This window comes from Haliotis rubra, unplaced genomic scaffold (genome assembly GCF_003918875.1).
Source record: "Haliotis rubra isolate DU_JTF1 unplaced genomic scaffold, ASM391887v1 Scf212, whole genome shotgun sequence".
Classification (NCBI taxonomy): Eukaryota; Metazoa; Mollusca; class Gastropoda; order Lepetellida; family Haliotidae; genus Haliotis; species Haliotis rubra.
The window spans coordinates 482,827-501,578 of NW_025766137.1; the positions used below are offsets into that span (position 1 = coordinate 482,827).

The 18,752-nt window shown below is 41.7% G+C and overlaps 1 protein-coding gene across 1 annotated transcript in view; it reads left to right on the forward strand.

The window, feature by feature from the left end:
• Positions 1-3,838: 3,838 nt before the first annotated feature.
• Positions 3,839-18,752, forward strand: part of LOC124276728 (SH2 domain-containing protein 4A-like) — a 101,595-nt gene continuing 86,681 nt past the window's right edge. The window contains exons 1-3 of the mRNA XM_046712370.1: positions 3,839-3,992; positions 15,816-15,905; positions 18,178-18,292. Of these exons, the coding sequence (XP_046568326.1) occupies positions 3,892-3,992; positions 15,816-15,905; positions 18,178-18,292 (306 nt within the window). The 5' untranslated portion in view covers positions 3,839-3,891. The remainder of the gene's footprint in view (positions 3,993-15,815; positions 15,906-18,177; positions 18,293-18,752) is intronic.

Sequence of the window (18,752 nt, forward strand, 5' to 3'; positions counted from 1 at the left end):
TCATAGCACTTCTTGAAAAGTGTAACGAACACAGATGACCATGTGTGGAGGGGTTCACAAAATCTGCACGACCACAGTAAACAATCTATGCCCTTCCTCTTGTCAAATAGAATTTCTCAGGTAATGTATCGATACATCCGTGCTGTTTACGCAATTGGATAATCATCAAAACTCGAAGTGCAATTGTCAGTTTCCAATACATAATCACAACAACGCTTCATTCAAAATATTGCGCTTCGTGTCACTTTCAACTCGATGGCAAATACACTACTGAAATGCCAACACACTGAGCGGACTCTCGGGTATGACGTCACACCCACAGACGGCAGACCGCTAAAAATAAAAATATGCATACGAGTGGGCGGGGCTAAAGTGGTTTTAGTTTTGGTGCATATTTATAATTTTTATGACTATTTTTCGTAAACGGATGGTGCAGATGTATATATTCATGTTTGAATGGCATTATGTAATATAAATGCATAGTGTTTAACCTTTTTAAAAATCCTTTAAAGAACCACTAAACTTTGTTTTTTGTTACTCTTTTAACTATTACATATGAAAGATTTGTGGTTAGTCCTATCCGGAACACCAAATTTATTCTTTAAAAACTTGTGGTTAATTAATACCGAGCGATTAAAAGTGGCCAAAAGTCGCCTGCTTCTCTCTCCCCGCTAACGAAACCACAGACAGGTTATGTAACTCTGTCGCCAGAGCACTGCAGTGACGTCATATGAGGAACGATTTTCAGTTAGTTGTATAGAAAGTGTGTAGCATGCTCATCATTTTGATGATTTCGACATCAACGGCGACATGTCAATCGTTGCTTTGTCGCCAATTGCTCCTAGGGGTCGGGCGATGGTGTCACCATGCACAGATTCCCACAGGACCCGCAGTTCGTGCTAAATGGGTTATGTTTGTGAGTCGCGGCGCGGCGTTGGGAAGCCTGAAACGATATCTTACTTGTGTTCAGATCGCTTCACGGAAGTTAAAGAATCAAAACTACTTACTAGTTGTAGTAAAATATGTATATGATTGATGACCATAAAGATTTTCCATGACACAACTTGTAACATAACGATTTCTTCCTCGGAAGTGAGGTTGTGGTCGAAGTAACAATAATATTGTAAGTAGTATTATATTGACACCCACCTCGCTGCCAGGAGAGAAATTGTTATGTTATCACGCTATGTCATGCAAAATCCTATTGGCCATCAATAAAATAAATATTTTACTACCAGTAGAAAAATAGTTTTGATTTTGTAACTTCGGTGAAAACAAATCTAAATAGCATTTATCCTCAGACTGGCGGATGTTCCCGACAGGCGCCGCCATTTTGAAAATCGTAAAGTCTGTTAGAATTAATGAGATTATAGTTTGTTTTCATCAAGTTAGAAAATCAAAACTACTTTCTACTCAGAAGTTAAAATATGTATTGGAATCATAACCAAACGGATTTTGCATGACACAACTTATAACATAACGATTTCTTCCACGGAGGCGAGGTGGGGTCGAAGTTACAATACTGCGCGATAAATTTCTTGCTACATTCACATGGTTAATGTCCACTCACCAGTATGTAGATACTAGTCAATAATGCGTCTTTATATTTGGTCTTATAATCCTTATTAGTTTGTGATCATACTTGTATGCATTTTGAAACTAAATAAAAGCAGACGATCTGCTGATACTTATAGTGAATTTATAACAGAACTGTAATAGCTAGACATTTTATAGTTTGCCAATGTGAATCATAATCCGCTTTACACACCCTAGTGTATGTTGTCTGTCTCATTACACTTCACGGCGAAAACAATGATTCTGTTGAATGCTACGACAAATGAATAAAAACAAAATGCAAATATTAAAATTAAAACAGATTAAAGTTATAGGAACAATATCAGGCCATTACCTTGTTCAAGGAATGTATCCATCAATATCCACAAAACTGTTCCAAGTGATGTGTCTTTTAACAGTTTAATATACGAAAAAGTGATCAATCTTTTCAGGTATTGGTGTATAGTCTCATTGGTCACCCAAGATAGCACACCTGGCAACTAATTGCATAATGTCCGCCTTTCTTTAAAACAGTAATTTTGTTAGCCAATAATGGGCAATCAATCAATGTATTGCCGGTTAATCCTTTGAACGAAGCACGCGTTGTTTTTACGCGAACACCGACCACGACAGAGTGTATTCAGTATAGATTAGTAAATCTACATACATAAACACTACCTTTTGACAATTCCGCTGTGTAAGATAAAAGTAATTAATCAATCAGCGTGTTATCGGTTAATCCTTTGATCGATGTTTATAATGTTGAATATTTACTCGGACACAAGAAATGCCAAATGGGAACCTTTGTCGGGTAATCTAAGTGTGTTACCACTAATTATACCTGTTATAAATTCATTACCTGACCATCAAGTGAATGATGACAAATAACATGTGTAGGTTTATACCACCTAACACGGGTTACAACAAGGGAGTATTAATTGCTGTATTGCATGTGAAAATTTATGGGCCGACACTGTTTTGAGAATACAAACAGATGTTTACATGACATGATTAAATATCGAGGTAAAAAAACACAGAAATGGGATCAATTTAGATCAGTCATTATACAAATAGGGCCTAACGACACCAATCGATTTTGACAGAATCGTCTATGAAAACAAGTTGTAACTCGGAAACTAGGCAAAGCAGGAGACAAAATTAAATGACAGTAGATTGTGAGAACATATAGCTTTCATTTTCCACAACAATTGTCACGATTTCAGGTTTATACAAGCCTGTAAACAAGATAATTTACCCCCTAAAATGTAGATGAATTCTGCATCGGCCCTCAAAGCTATTCCTCATATGACGTCACAGAGACGCGACGCTCTGATTGGTTGAAATTTCGTTCGCGGGTGAGAATTGTGCACTGTTGTCAAAAAGGTCGATTTAAGTCAATTAAAGGTCGAAATGAGTAGTTTTAATGACGGGGTTTCATTTATAACGATGCCAGTTAGTGATTTATGTATTTGTACCCCCTAGGGTTTATGTGACCTTTAATGCCCCATGTCAAGTTCCCCCTGCACCAACTGACACACAATTCCTGGTTATTTTCGAAATTGTTCTTTTCTTATAACCTCACCCTTTCTTAAATCTTTGATAAATTGTCTGTGTAGATGCTTTAATGTGATGCACAGACTTGATTGACGTTGTTAGATCTGATAAAGATTTCACCTGTTGTTTCTAACCAGAATAAACAATCGGATTTCCACTTGGTCCTACCAGTTTTGTTCTTCCACTACAAGGTCTGTTTTCAAAGTCTTCCAGATCAGAAAATTTATTCAAAATTCGTCCAACTGTACATCTATGATTTCCTACTAAAGTAGCTATCCCACAGTTTTTCAAGTATTAATTCCTTTTCCTCTTCCATTAATTCTTTTGCCAAGCAAGCAATTGTCTGCTTCATATGGGACTGGGGGACTGGTGTAAATACACAGCTCGTAACATCATCAGAGCAGTGTCAAGTGAAATATGACAAAATATCACGTCCCAATGTCTGGTTTATAAAAATGAATGATTTGTTTTTAGCAAACACTGTCTGTTTGATATCTGCAAACGTGTGTTGTTGCAATACATGTGGCATGTCACTATATCTTCAAATCCTCATTATCAACATTCTGATTACAGTGTTCCTACCACATTTTGTTAGCATTAGCAAAAACATTGAAGTCATTTTCCCAACATCTCATTCTCTTAGTCCCTCACATGTCTGGTTCCAGTGATGATCACTTTCAAGTTGCAAATACTATATATGATGTGTTCTACCTTTCTGTTTCTGTAGGTAGGAAAAAGGTGAAGTTTTTGCAAGGTCGTGATGGACAAGAATGGGTATGGGTGATGGGAGATCATGTCCATGATAAGCCAATACAGCAGCTACTGGATGAAGAAGCTCAAGCCAAAGCTTTACAACAGGCTGAGAAGGAGGCACAGGAAATGAGGTAGTATATCCTTCTTGTCAAGTGGAAATTTTGTCACTGCTACTTTTTGTTGTAAACTCAACTTTGTAAACATGTAAATGGTAATGGACTTTGACATGTATAACTCCGTTACTGGGCTTACACCATGTGTTTTATATATAATTAGGATCTTGAGTATTTCCTCCTTTACCATATATTACACTTATTTCATATATGTGGAACTGCTGGACTGATATGAAGAATAATGGCATTATGACAAGAAGTTAATTCAAATGATATTGCTAGTTTGAGGTTAAATTATCTGAAACAAGTTTTCAGCTTCAAGGAACAAGAATTAGTTTATCACATTGTGGAATTCATTGCATATCTTCCATTGCTTGTTCCCCGCATCTTAATGATGACATCCATGTCATTATTTTAAAGAGGAAGCCTAGTTATCTAAGTTGGATTGCACAGTACGGGGGTACAGCTCCTTCTTATTTTCAATTTCCTCTCAGCATCAGAGTCTACTGACTATATGACTATAACACAGGCTCATTTTCTATGGAGGTGCATGCCCCAGATGTTATTCGTCTTACGGACCGTTCATAATTTATGGCTAAGAGGGGCGATGATTTTTATGGAGAAGCATGTACAATTTGAATGACCACCACCTAAAATTTATGTACAAAGTAAGTGACCTCCCTCATGTCATGTACAAAATCAATGCCCCTCTCGCTCCCATAATTGTTAACTATAATATTTTAACAGTTTGATGTACAAAATTGCTAGCATGCGATAAAATGTTTAGGTCCAAACTCAATCACTGAGAGTTCTACTCTGTGATCTTCCTTGTTCAAAATAATAACAGCAAGAAAATGCAGATGATTTTCAGCATGAACATTTTCAATTTGGAGATAAACTTTCTGTGTTCTGAAATTAGAGGTAGTATAACAGAATTATGATAGCTCTGAATTTAATTTAAAACCTCATGCTGAGGTATTCGATTTGAAATTAAAGTTAGAGTTTCAGCGTGAGGTTTTAAATTAAATTCAGAGCTATTATAATCAAGTATACTACCTTTAACTTCAAAACACAGTAGGTTTATCTCCATTCTACCATGACAATTTTATGATCAATTTCATCTTTGGTTACGAATCAATACGTGAAGCAGCCTCGCATTCCAATCTGAAGTGGTATCACTCCAAATGGGGTGATTGGTGGTAAGACCCTCAGTAACTAACGAACACCGGGTTAGGTAATGACAAATAATGTTTTGTTTTTTCACTGCATTACTCACCAATCATTAACTGATAAATTGGAAAACATATATCAAATATGTTTAAAAAGCTTGGTTCACATTTAAAATTCCACTGTAGACCTTTTCCACACACCCAATAATCGCAGCAACTTCATGGCCTTGACTGTTTCTCGGAAGTCATTGTTTACCTTGACATATACTGGAAATTTGTAAAGATTCGAGAGGAGAACTTCTGACAGTTTGTGCAAGGTTAACCTGACTGTATGACTGAGATAGATTCTTTGATATCTAAATATTGGTACCTTGCCAAATTTCTTTGTTGTACGAATTTAGATACTGTTAATTTTTAGTGCCCTGTCAATTTAAAGATTTCACGCACCTCTACTCCTGTGTGCAACAGTAGAGTCACTGTCGTGGCTCTTACACACTCATTTGTGTACTTTGTGCTTCTGAATCATGGGTCGTATCTTGTTGTTCATGTAAATATATGATAGAATCTAATTCATTTTGTTATTATTCCCCCACCAATTAATGCGGGGAGATATAGTCTATGCCTTGTCCGTCTGTCCGTCGGTAGTCATTTTGTTTATGGAGCATAAGTCAAAAACCGTTGAATATTTTTCAGCAAAACTTGGCAGATATATGAGACAGATCCCAAAGTGGTGCCTTTTGTTATTTACAGATTTTTGTCAGTTTTATTTATCTTGGTTTCCATGGAAATGATTCGGATTTAGTCTCAAAAGGGAGGGGTGGGTTTCGTTTCCGGAGCACAACTTGAAAACCTTTCAATATCTTTCTACAAGACTTGGCAGACTTTGGACTTTGTCTAATAAAATCAAGTTCGACTTTAAGTAACTGAGATGATTTGTTCTTTCAAATATGTGGGGGCCGGGCTGATTTGTCATCTTCTGGTCACTCTTGTTGTCCCCTGCCGCAACGCGGAACAGGGGACTATGTATTCAGCAGCGTCCGTCCGTCCCGATTCTTGTTAACGCGATATCTCATGAACTGTTGTACCAAATGTCTTCAAATTAAGTGACAACCTACATTGAGGGATTACGCAGACACCAGTCAATTTGCGTAGCCTTGACCTTATCTTCAAGGTCACCACGACACTCTTAATACTTTTCAAACTCTTGTTAACGCGATATCTCATGAACTGTTGTACCCAATGTCTTCAAATTTGGTGACAGCCTACATTGAGGGATTATGCTGACACCAGTTCTTTTTTCGTAACCTTGACCTTATCTTCAAGGTCACCACGACACTGAACACTTTTCAAACTCTTGTTAACGCAATATCCCATGAACAGTTGTACCCAATGTCTTCAAATTTGGTGACAGCCTACATTGGGGGATTATGCAGACACCAGTTATTTCAGGCATCTAGTATGTGACCAAAAAATACAAAGTAGTAAATATGTTATAAATTTTTCATTCTTCTTTAGCGGTGGGGACATTGCCATATTAGTGGCAAACACTTGTCATTTGTTGTATTTGGGGTTTCAGACAGGATTGACCATAAACTGTCTGTGGAGACATCATGGAAGTCATCAGTCATTTGTCTAAATGGTGTCCTGAATCTCTGTTAACCTCTGTACGTTTGGTAGTTTCCTCTTATTTAAAGCATGCTCAGCCTTTTTAGCTTTAACAATGTGATGAAAGAGATGATAAACTGGATGTATCATGTGAGTGACATCTTGTGGGACTTACAAAGAAGGTATGTTACAAGTCGCAGCTGAATGGGGTTTCCCCTGGTTTTTAAGCTGTGTGGTTGTTCATTAGAGCACTGTCCTGCATAAAAACAGAACACATGAATTAGGTGTAAGGTGGATGAGATTTTTAAGAGTTATTTTTTGTATAATAACTTGTGTATTCATATACTCAACCTATCTCACATGAAAAAACCCTACTCACCTGTTCTCCGGGGACAGTTACTCCAATCTGTATACTCTAGAAAGAGAAGAGTTTACTGAGTAAGTCATGTGATCAGATTGGACATTATTCAGGTGGTTGTTGACCCATTGTTTATGGGTGACAGGGGCGGTGGGGTAGCCTAGTGGTTAAAGCGTTGGCTCGTCATGATGAAGACCCGGGTTCAAATCCCCACATGGGTACAATGTGTGAAGCCCATTTCTGGTGTCCCCCTGCCGTGATGTTGCTGGAATATTGCTAAAAGCGACGTAAAACCAAAACTCAGTCAGTCAGTCAGTTTATGGGTGACAACTAGTATGTGTTGGGGTAAGATGTCCATGAAGTTGGAGACTTGTTTCAGATATGTGTTTGCTATCTGAGTATTTCCTACTTGTAGAGAGAGAAAACAAGATTAAATATTGTTCTGACATTTTTTGGAGATCTTTGTTCTGTTAGGTATCCAAGCAAGGAGAAACTTTGTAACATTTTTGCACTGTTTAGGTTTAGGTCATTTTCAGTGAAAGCTTTGCTTACAGGTTGATGAAGAACAGAAATTGATTATTTTTCCTTATCCTGACTCATGCTCTTTTGCTTGTCTTCTTATTCTTGCGAACATAGTGGAACACTTGTATCTCCTATTGAAGCTCCCTTCAATAAAGAATAGACGTAAAATCACTCCTACCAAGAGTTATCTCTCCAGCCGTTTTAGGCGGGAAACTGTGGCGCCACCATGCCCACATGCCTCTCTCTCTCCTTCTTCGCCCTGTGGGCAGGTTGTGAGAGCACCTGTGTCTCCTATACGACACTATATCCTTTAATTAATTAGTTATTCTCCTCTATTCTACTTTTATAGAGGTTTAGTTAATATCCTACTACAATATGGTTGGATATTTAATCGTATTTAGCACTGTTTATTCACGGTATTATCCGCATTTGTTCAGTTGTTTACATTTCATGATAACCTATTTTCGTTGTTGGTTTAGGTTCGCTGCTGCAGACCCACGTTGATTGTGCCCTAGCTGCACAACAATATGTACTTCCTGCTATAGCTGTAATCTTTATCAGCTTTTAATTGATATTCAAATTAATATATAATTTTTCTCCGTACTTAGACGTACTAGCAACTATCCAGGTGACTTCCAAGTCATGGGTAAACTGGCTGAGTCCCTCATGAGCTGTCTACTGCGGTTAGACGACTTACTACCATCAAGTGAGCTGCCGGAGGTGTCCTCGGAGGATAGGCGTGGGATGTTGTCCGCCTTACTTCGAAGACGTTGGCTTCTACATCGGACAACCCCTCAACGCGGATGTAGAAGACGCCATCCTCTACGCAGAATGAAGCCTCATCCTGATGCCAGTGAGAGGGCTTCTTGATAAGCCACTGCTGATCATCCAAGAGATACAGCACGCAGTCCGAGGGCCACAGATGAGCGATCTCCGGACCATATCGCTATCAACGCAGAGAGGGCAGCTCTACAATCATCGCAGACGATGTATAGATGCCATCCACTACCCACAGAAGGCTACACACCCCTTAGATGACGACAACTCTACGGGGACGTCTGCGCAGACTACAAGGACTTTCTCTGCCGAGATTGTTCCGTTGACGGTACAGGGACTCTCCGATGATCAACCGATCATATTCCCAGAGGTTCATCATACAGCGCAGATCTCCACGGTACCCGAGGTATCTACGATGACAACAGATGAGCGTCCTGTGGGCCACGTCGCTATCAACGCAGAAAGGGCAGCGCTACTACCACCGCAGACCTTCAAACCGGGGGGACCTTATGCAGGAGATGAACAGCTTTACGGCCTGGAGAAGGAGTCACATCCCACAACGAGGTCCCGAGCCTTCGCGAAGGTTCCAACGCAGACGTCGTCTCTGAGGGACCCTCCATCAACGTGACATCTGGCAGCAGATCTACACTACATGCCATCCTTCGCGAAGGTCGACTCAACCATCCCCTGCGGCGGACACGAACTATCAGCATTCGTGAAGGCGTTCGCGAAGGAGGAATCGCCATCCCCGGACTCAGATGAGATGCGGACTCGGATGAAGCTTTGTGAAGGAATTCGCGAAGGACCAGTCGCCATCCCCCCAGATACAGAATCAGCGCCACAGCAGCGTTCGCGAAGGCATTCGCGAAGGAAAGTTCTTTAATCCCCGGATACAGAATCGGACGACCAGCGTTCACGAAGCAACAGTCGCCACTTCCCAAGTGCGGACTCAGATGAGCCTTTGCGAAGCCCTTCACGAAGGACGTCAGCTACAGTATACAAGCATCTTCGTCCCATAGATCGTCGAGGGATTCACCAGGACCTTCGCGTACCTACAGGTCACCCTACAGGCACAGTTCGTCGGGTTATTTACCACGTCGATCTCCTCGCCGACTTCCACGCAGATCCCCACACAGGTTTCCAGCGAAGCAGAGACATCGCAGTACTTCGTCTCTCTACTGTACGCCACATGCCGTCAAAAACTCAGAAACGCCGCCGTACTTACATTGTCATCACCGAGCCTGCGCGAAGGCATTCGCACAGGCCATCCACAAGGCAGAGATGTCGCATTACTTAACTTGCGCGAAGGACGGCGCTATCTTCAGAGACGGTCAACAGATGAAGAGCCTAATAAAGGATCTTCAGGTTGACTACCTACATCAAGGGCATCAACGACGCTTCGCAGATCATCACGGGAATCACCATTTCCGTATATATTGCCAGGTAGGCAATCCCGGACTACGAGACGATTATCTACATGCAAGGCGCCATACAGTCACACCAAACTGATCACCACGCAGATCACTATGCAGATCGTCGAGGTTATTCAACTAGGACACAAAGTAGCGTCATCCTAGAAGGGAAAAGATCTTCGTCGGTACACAGACTGAAGATAAGTCATACAGTACAAGAGAGGTACTCTTGTCAGATTTCATCACTAGCTCAGATCTTCAGACGGAATCCAGGCAGGATTCACATAGATTGATATATCTACATTAGAAGATTCATGGCCTTATAGAGATCTTCACCTTCGTACAGATCTGCAGACATTCTCACTGGCAGAGTTCAACAGAAGCCTTGCTACAGCTGGGAAATTACATACTCGTCACCGATTCCCTGAGTAAAATTTATCACAAGTTCAGCAGTAATTCTACAATTACGACGCTTCATTGATGTATGCAGTCTACAAGCTGACAATGTGAAAGTTCAATTGAGCCTATGTATAAGGACGACGACATTATCTTCAAAACTGAAGTAAGAGTCACAGTAACCAGGAAAACAAACTACCCAGCATCGATATTACGCAGCGAAATATTTCGCGCCGAAATATTCGCGCGTTTACCATTTAATCCTCGACACACGTGGTCACTCGTGTAACTTCGGAAAGCTACGGACAAGACCGACGATTGATCAGATATCAACGACGGCACTAGATTCTACAAGGATCTTTTTCCTGCTACACCGGTGACATCACAGCTCGGCTAGCCTAAAAAATCAAAATGCTTTGGTTTGATTGGACCACGGGGGACAACGCCCTGCGCAGAGGTCGGACGTAGTTCACAGATCAAGAAATGGGTTACAAGTGACAACATGTCAGCGAACGATCGATCATCTTCCCAGAGGTTCATCATACAGCGCAGATCTCCACGGTACCCGAGGTATCTACGATGACAACAGATGAGCGTCCTGTGGGCCACGTCGCTATCAACGCAGAAAGGGCAGCGCTACTACCACCGCAGACCTTCAAACCGGGGGGACCTTATGCAGGAGATGAACAGCTTTACGGCCTGGAGAAGGAGTCACATCCCACAACGAGGTCCCGAGCCTTCGCGAAGGTTCCAACGCAGACGTCGTCTCTGAGGGACCCTCCATCAACGTGACATCTGGCAGCAGATCTACACTACATGCCATCCTTCGCGAAGGTCGACTCAACCATTCCCTGCGGCGGACCGCGAACTATCAGCATTAAGTGAAGGCGCGTTCGCGAAGGAGGAATCGCCATCCCGGACTCAGATGAGATGCGGACTCGGATGAAGCTTCGAAGGAATTCGCGAAGGACCAGTCGCCATCCCCCCAGATACAGAATCAGCGCCACAGCAGCGTTCGCGAAGGCATTCGCGAAGGAAAGTTCTTTAATCCCCGGATACAGAATCGGACGACCAGCGTTCACGAAGCAACAGTCGCCACTTCCCAAGTGCGGACTCAGATGAGCCTTTGCGAAGCCCTTCACGAAGGACGTCAGCTACAGTATACAAGCATCTTCGTCCCATAGATCGTCGAGGGATTCACCAGGACCTTCGCGTACCTACAGGTCACCCTACAGGCACAGTTCGTCGGGTTATTTACCACGTCGATCTCCTCGCCGACTTCCACGCAGATCCCCACACAGGTTTCCAGCGAAGCAGAGACATCGCAGTACTTCGTCTCTCTATTGTACGCCACATGCCGTCTACAAGCCTGCGCGAAGGCATTCGCGTAGGCCATCAACAAGGCAGAGATGTCGCATTACTTAACTTGCGCGAAGGACGGCGCTATCTTCAGAGACGGTCAACAGATGAAGAGCCTAATAAAGGATCTTCAGGTTGACTACCTACATCAAGGGCATCAACGACGCTTCGCAGATCATCATGGGAATCACCATTTCCGTATATATTGCCAGGTAGGCAATCCCGGACTACGAGACGATTATCTACATGCAAGGCGCCATACAGTCACACCAAACTGATCACCACGCAGATCACTATGCAGATCGTCGAGGTTATTCAACTAGGACACAAAGTAGCGTCATCCTAGAAGGGAAAAGATCTTCGTCGGTACACAGACTGAAGATAAGTCATACAGTACAAGAGAGGTACTCTTGTCAGATTTCATCACTAGCTCAGATCTTCAGACGGAATCCAGGCGGGATTCACATAGATTGATATATCTACATTAGAAGATTCATGGCCTTATAGAGATCTTCACCTTCGTACAGATCTGCAGACATTCTCACTGGCAGAGTTCAACAGAAGCCTTGCTACAGCTGGGAAATTACATACTCGTCACCGATTCCCTGAGTAAAATTTATCACAAGTTCAGCAGTAATTCTACAATTACGACGCTTCATTGATGTATGCAGTCTACAAGCTGACAATGTGAAAGTTCAATTGAGCCTATGTATAAGGACGACGACATTATCTTCAAAACTGAAGTAAGAGTCACAGTAACCAGGAAAACAAACTACCCAGCATCGATATTACGCAGCGAAATATTCGCGCGTTTACCATTTAATCCTCGACACACGTGGTCACTCGTGTAACTTCGGAAAGCTACGGACAAGACCGACGATTGATCAGATATCAACGATGGCACTAGATTCTACAAGGATCTTTTTCCTGCTACACCGGTGACATCACAGCCCGGCTAGCCTAAAAAATCAAAATGCTTTGGTTTGATTGGACCACGGGGGACAACGCCCTGCGCAGAGGTCGGACGTAGTTCACAGATCAAGAAATGGGTTACAAGTGACAACAACATGTCAGCGAAAGTGAGCAGCGCCTCCATTGCAGTCCAGTTAGACTGGACCTTTCGTGATTTGGCTGCCTTCATGGGGTTAGAGACCCCCTGTCATCATTGAAGGCGAGGGCATGGCAGCCAGGCGATTTTACATAGAGTTACCGCTTAGCGATGGCAGTCACAGAGTCGGCCATCGCTTCATTTCCTTACAGACGCGGTAAAGGGTGTCAAGATCGAGGGATATAGATACAAGTTCTTGTATCTCAAGCACTACTCTCTCCATTTTTACTCTGATGGCAGCGAATCTGTTGGTTTTTCGCGACGTCAGCACAAGACACATGACATGCAGAGAAAATTACAACTTCACTTCCACTACTGGTCTTCATGAATGTACAACCGGATGATCCGGACAGGTTATAACCCATATCTATATATGGTGAACTCCGTGCGAGGAGGGTTGCAGACGCACCTAATTAGCGGGGTCACAGTACAAGATGCATCTCTATGGGGACGCATCTCTTCCAGAGTGGGAGCACACCTTGTCAACAATGTGTCAGCTGGGATATGGACCATAGCAGAGACGATCTGCACTTCCATATGCTGGAAATGAAAGCAGCGATAAACGCCATACTCCACCGGATCAGCTTTTTTATAAAATGCTCATCTAACGGTACACACAGTCACCTCCACAGTGACGTTTACATCCACAGAAGGATCAACAAAGTTGGCGAACTTTCTGGGCCTCTGCTTTCAGTTGATCAGCATAACAGTCAACCTGACTGTCCACAGCAGAGTATGCCACATTCCAAGAACCAAGAATGTGTTAGCAGATACACTATCCTGTCCAACGCAGCCATTCTCAACAGACTGGATGCTACATTCAGAGATCTTCAAACAGATCATATAAGAGATGGTTGAACCTTTAAGAGAACTCTTCTCCACAAGGGTCAACTGATAACATTCATCTCACCAATACCAGATCCGCGGACAGGGGCAACGGACATGCGAAGCATCTCCTGCCTAGGACTTAACACTTACGTGTTTCTCCACCAGCTCTAATACCTAGGGTATTGCAGAAATCAGACGAGAGACCCACAACTAATTGGGGCACGCCTTTTGAACAGCGAGAATATGAATTCCTATTCTCATACAAGACCTAGGACTGTCTCTACTGCAACTACCAGACTGTACGAATCTACTAGTACATCCTCACACAAAGCAGGCGCACGGCAACCCGGAGGTGTTCCGGCTGCACGTGTGGACGGTATCAGGCATGTTTGATCAAGAGAGGATATTTCGTCAGAGCAGCGAAAGCAGTCACACTAGCTTTACACAAGTCTTCAACAACTTGTCTGACGACAAGTAGTGACGCTTCGAGACAAAAAATACGTTTCGAGGATCGGCTTCACAGCCATGAAAGTGACACATCCTCAAGTGGCGGACTACCTTTGTCACCTAGACAAAGGAAGCGGTTAAAAGGGTCAACACTCTCAACATACCTAGCGGCATTGAGATCAGTTATCGTCATGAGGACGAGTGCAACTGACAAAAGTACCAGAGTTACTGGCCTTACTACCCCCTTTTTATTTGGAGGACCAACATCAGAGATTTAAAGCTCCGGTATGGGACCTCAGCGTTGTTCTACGACATCTCACTAGTGACATCTACGAACCATTACAGAGAACATCATTAGAGTTCTTGACGCAGAAGGCGCTGTTCCTGATAACCTTAGTAACAGCAGCAAGGAAGTCGGAAATACATGTTCTGGATTTGAGAGAACACGATTTGATACAAATCAAATATCGTGCATATGGGACTGAGATGAGACTTCATAGCAAAGAATCTACTGTCAGGTCATCCAGACAGACAGTTCCACGTCCCAACACTATCTTCAGACCTTGGACCACAGGATACGCAGGTCTTATCCTTGTGCCCAGGGCGAGCATGGAAAGTTTACCTACAACGTTCCAGGTACATGAGACGGAAATTCAAGTGTCTTTTCGTCTCGATATCAACAGCGGCACAGACGAAGGTCTTCCGCACTAAGATATCAAGCTGGATCAGAACTGTCATCCTACGGGCCTACAAAGCAGCAGGACTGGAATCTCCAAGAACCTCCAACCCACATGAAGTGAGAGCTCTAACGCAACGCTCTCTATACTTGGGAATCGCTCTATCAGGACGATAATGGAGGGCTGCTTCTGGAAATGGGACATGGTGGTTGCCAACCATCATTTGAAGAACATCGCCCCTGAGGACGGCTCTTACATTCACCATTTCGGCCATCTTATTGTAACACAACAATTGACAGTCCCACTAAGGCGCTGAGACGGAGTCTCAACCTTTGTATCGCATGACTTACTAAGCTTACACTCAGCGGAGTTCTGCTTAAATCACAATGCTCGTCTAACAACTAGCATAAGTGAGATGACCCAGTACTTGTAAGGATACTTGTACCGGAATGGGTCGCTTCTCCACTTGATGCTTGCATCAAGAGATAGAGTCGCAAAATCCACATTAAATGTTAACAGAGAAAAGGACCAAAAAGTTAACTATTGTGGTCCCCCATTTAGAGGCAGCTGGATCGTCAGGGTCGCAACAGCAGCAGAGTTTACCAGTAAATACAGTGCCATTACGAAGTTCCCGTAGGGGGGTATATAATGACGTAAAATTCACTAAAGAAATCCTAAAGTGCTTTCCCACCACCTTTGCCATCGGATTCTACAAGCAAAAGAGCATGAGTCAGGATAAGGAAAAATATGTAATGTTCTGAATAAAATTGATATTTTATACTTATCCTGACTCATGAGGTAAGCCCACCCAGCCTCCCCACTAGACACTTTGGATTTCCCTGCAAATTCAAGTGTCGGGCTCATAATCAGGAGAGAGTGAGGCATGTCGGCATGGTGGCGTCACAGTTTCCCGCCTAAAACGGCTGGAGAGATAACTCTTGGTAGGAGTGATTTTACGTCTATTCTTTATTGAAAGGAGCTTCAATAGGAGATACAAGTGTTCCACTATGTTCGCAAGAAGAAGAAGACAAGCAAAAGAGCATGAGTCAGGATAAGTATAAAATATCAATTTTATTCAGAAAATTACATTATTTGATGCCTTTTTATTTCATGAAGGTATCAAAGTGGAAGATGTAAGTACATTATACTTACTGTTAAGGAGAATGACTTGCCAATTTTGCAGAAAGAAAGAAGAAGACAAGTGGAAGAGGCAGCTTGAAGAAGAAAAGATGAAGTTGGAGAAACAGAGAGAGGAAACAGAATTATTGATACGGTGAGGTGAAATAGTACAGGGTTCATGCAAATGTTTGCCCATTTCAGATATGTCATAGATACAAAGATGGTGACCAGAATAGGCCATTGCTCAGTAACCATAAAGATTACCCAAAACAAATCTAAAGGGATACAAGTGAAACTACCATTTTCCTTACTTTTTAAACAATAAGACAAAAGATAAATGAAGAATGTGTCGTTGAACACCACCCAAAAACAACATAATAAAGTTGTAAATGCACTGGTAGTGTTTCAAATAAGAAACTGTTGACAAGATAAATGTTCAAGTAATGGTCCGTAAACTTGGTGAGTTGGTGGGTGTATTTGGACTGTGTAAAAAGTCAGCAGGGGCTGGTAACTCATTCGAGAAACAGGCTGGCTATCTGAATCACAGCATGGTGCTCTGCAGGCACTACAAGGTACACAAGTAGACTCAGTGCAGAGATCTACTGAACACTAAGATGACATAATATAATTAAGTAATAGTTTGAGGATCTTGTCAGGTATTTTCACTATGTATGTCTCCAGTTCTTTGCATTTTGATGCTGTTCATTTTCACTTCACCTCAGAATGTTCTCAATTCTCTCATGAAAAAGTACCTGTATACTACTGGAATAAAGTAACTGTGCATTATTTGATGTTATGCCATTTTTTAATTCAAAAAGATAATTAATAACATGATCTGTGGTGTATTCTTTTATCACTGTTTAACAGTTGAGAGGATAATATCAATATCTGTATGATTTGACCCTAGGCATCATGACAGGCCCTTGAAGAGATGTGGTGTCAAAAGTCAGTTCACAAATTCAGTATTTTGTGTGTCCTCCATTGGCGTTGATGCAGGCTTGACAACAACGACGCAGAGATGGCGCGCTAAATGATTGAAGAAAGCTTTGGGAATGTTGTTCCCTGTCTGTACCACCACATGTCCCAATTCTGCTAACATCAATGGCTGATTCTGTGCTTGATGTAAACATTGTTCCATTTCATCGTCATGCGTGGATGGCTGGTCCAACGGAAATCTCTCATGTTCCCAATATTTTGAAAACGTCTCCATAGACATGAGATTGTGTTTCGATGGACACCAAAATGTCTGGCCACTTCATTTTGGGACATTTCAGTTTCCAGCATACCCATGGCGTAGAGACGCTGATTTTCTGTAAGCCTTGGCATGACGTATGCGCAGTGTAGGTTGAAATTAACGGGTTTTCCTCAACATTTTTAAAGGCTAGAGAGTAATCAACCATTGTTCAATTTTCAATATCAGGTGTGTGAACAGGTGTCAAAAAGCATGCAAGAAGTGGTTAAGCTCACTGTGCACAAAGTGCAAGTGCCACATTACGTGACATCAAATTTCATGCAAAGTGCTTTGCTACCTATTTATTTAGGGTTATTTTTATAACTTTTCAAATAACTTTTATTTTATGCAGTTTCATGTTATGCACAGTTACTTTTTTCTGTTAGTATATTTCATCAATATTTCCTTTAATTGTGGCAGTTGAGGGTCTTCCTTGTCTTTGATCATCTTTATGTCTTCTAATACCCTCTTGAATGCCACTGTACAAAGATAAAGGATCACCATCCTCTTCAGTTGTCTCCATGACCGCATGGATTGCTGTTGACATTTCAGTTGGAGATACTGATGACAAAGAGGCAGTCAGTTTTGTCTATTTTCATCAACAGAGAATGTCATTTAGATTACTGTTGAAATATGCTGTTGTTGAAATATGGGTGTATAGTTGGTTCAAGCTCAGCCTGTCAGCATGGAAAGTATTGTTGCTAAATGCATGCAAACTGTTAACAGTTTACCATACATCCTTTGTAGTGAGATGCAGAATGCCAATACAGTAATGCCTTGTGATGTAACTGTACAATATATTGATATACAACCCCCATATGGCAATACATATGATACATTAAGTTTCAACATGTCCACCTGTAAAAAGGTAAATGATTAGAGAAACGTTCAAGAAACCAGCTTACACTGATTCTCTAGTATTCTTCATTTTGATATTTATAGCAGAATCTTTACAGTATCCCCTAAACATTAGTGTCTGCAATGTAAAAACAAATGATTGACGGTTGTGGGTCACCTACAAAAATGGGAAAATGGGAAGTAAATATTGGGATAAGAATTGTATTGCTTACATATTGTCAGTCTATGTATGATATTGTGGTTCTGTATTGCTACACCTCCATGGCAAATGATGCTTTGGTTATAACTGTATTCTTAGTTTATTATTCATTGTTGACAATGTTGATTTGTCATGCAGACGCAAACAACAAGAAGCAGAATTATATCAAAGTTTAAAAGAATCCCAACAACTGGCCCAGAAACTACAAGATGAGAAAATTTTGCAAGAGAAGAAAAAGTTGGAAGAATTGAAGGTATTTATAATTTGCCTTAGAAAATCTTTCATAGTTTTTAGTCCCTCAACCTCTGGGGAACTGAGTTGGTATATTGATGTCCCACAATAAATTTAAAGGTCACATGCAACGCAAACACAACTTTGCAGATTCTGATACCTTTTGGTATGGACTTACAGTAACAAATTATCAAAAATGCAAATTCAACTTATAAAGTTGAAAAATAACGCGATGAAAACCCCACTGTGAAATCGGAGTTCAAACGATTCACTAAATTCATTCCAGCAGGTGTGAAAAGTGGTTTCAACAGCTGTGCTGTGCTGCGCTGATAGCGCATGCACAGTGAATAGGTTCGAGCAGCTTGAGGCGGGATGCCTGAATTATAAGATTGTGAGCAGGTGTAGTCTAATCCTGGATGTGTACACAAACAACAAATAGTAAATAATCTACTCATTACATAGAAGAACCTTGTTAAGGATCT